The 1545-nt window shown below is 34.6% G+C and overlaps 1 protein-coding gene across 1 annotated transcript in view; it reads right to left on the bottom strand.

Moving 5' to 3' along the window:
* The window catches only part of LOC118749249 (structure-specific endonuclease subunit SLX4-like), a 53518-nt gene extending 52271 nt beyond the window's left edge, over window positions 1-1247 (bottom strand). The window contains exons 1-2 of the mRNA XM_036484047.1: window positions 1057-1247; window positions 327-946 (exon numbers count right to left, since the gene is read on the bottom strand). Coding sequence (XP_036339940.1) covers window positions 327-946; window positions 1057-1145 — 709 coding nt within the window. The 5' untranslated portion in view covers window positions 1146-1247. The remainder of the gene's footprint in view (window positions 1-326; window positions 947-1056) is intronic.
* Window positions 1248-1545: the final 298 nt, after the last annotated feature.

Below are 1545 nucleotides of genomic sequence, written 5' to 3'. Positions count from 1 at the left end.
ACGTGTTTGCCAAACCAAACTTTGTATACATAACACCGACCTACTTCTACACAATTTAAATCTTTGTGTCCGCAAGTAGAGCACCGAAGAAAATATAATACGCAGACTGATTTGATTTGATTACCAAAGGAGTACTTTGGAATAGCTTTTAGAGAATAGAGGTTTGTCTTTCAGTGAACACACAGCCTTGTTATTTGTGCTACTGAAAGGTAATTTTTCCTTCTGGTCTTAGCGTAAAAATTATAAGTGCTTTTAATTTAATTCCTAAGCAATATTTGTTTGACTGTGTAGTTTGTTGTTCCATAAAATTTTGTTTGAATACCTACCTTCCAAGGAATTTGTACGGAATCCATATTCTTGGAGTATTTTCGGAATATTTTTTAGCTCGTTATGGTCATCCAGATCAGCATCGCTTTCTCCAGGATCCAAACAAATTGGACCACTGTTTTCTATTTCTGATTTTGATAAAGCCAATGCAAGAACTATTTCATCTGTACTAAAGCTATCTACTCTACAATGTTGTGAAGCAATTTCTGTGAATACATGTTCACTCCGCAGAAGAGAAGTCTTAATATCCTTTTGATTGGCACCTCGTAACATCGAGAACTTTGCCGACTTTTTTGAATATGGCAGTTTGTTTGGTTTCTTAACCTTCTTTTGTGGTATTTCAAAGGCGTCTTTATTATTCAATTTGAAAATCTCTCCACCTTTTTCCACATTTTTGCTCTCTTTAAGAACAAAGTCAGTTAGATTAATACGCTTCCTGCTTTTCGGGTTAATGACCTCTTCAGAATTGGATACCTTACTACAAGATGTTTCATCCGCAGTACTTAATTTATTGACGCAATCATTGGTCATCTCTTTATAAGATATTGTGTGTTTTAACTCATTTGAAATCGGAGTGTTAAAATATTTTGATATGGTCGGATGCACCGATCGAGTTTTCCTTAAAAATAAAATGTATGTTTATGAGGCTACTATTAAATAAAATATTTATTTACAACTGCACTTTATGGACAAAATCACATGTTTAGTAGACATGCATGTGTATATTACCGTAAATTTTGTTCACCGCTTTTTCCAATATGCCTTATACCGGATAAACGGAGCTTTTTTAAATTCGCTTTACGTGTTTCGCGATCCATTAAAATTAAATTTTATTATTTATCTTGTTGACATCAATTCCTTTTCCTCATCAATCCGTTTTTGTATCTCTCTTCTTGGAAGAGGCTTTGGCAAATTAAACAAGTATTTCCTATCAATCTCCTCTTCAGTAGGATGTAGTACTTTGTCGCATATACGCTTGTTAGTTTCACGGATTGTCGGCATGCAACTAGATATAATCAATGCATAAAATTTCCTTTTTGGTTGTTGTTTCCGACAGGGTGGGTTTACGATGTATTTTGGACCGAGGTTCGATCGAAAAATTACACTGAAAATGGCACAACGCCGAAACCGGTTTGTCTCCAAACCAAATTTGACAAGGGATGACGGAAATTTGTTCCAAAATACATCAATGTAAAAGCCCATAAATAATGCATACAT

Source organism: Rhagoletis pomonella, unplaced genomic scaffold (assembly GCF_013731165.1).
Source record: "Rhagoletis pomonella isolate Grant_MI unplaced genomic scaffold, Rhpom_1.0 Rhpom_scaffold_00014, whole genome shotgun sequence".
NCBI classification, from domain to species: domain Eukaryota; kingdom Metazoa; phylum Arthropoda; class Insecta; order Diptera; family Tephritidae; genus Rhagoletis; species Rhagoletis pomonella.
Note: the sequence above shows the minus strand (reverse complement) of the source record. Positions and strands in the feature narration are given on the sequence as shown.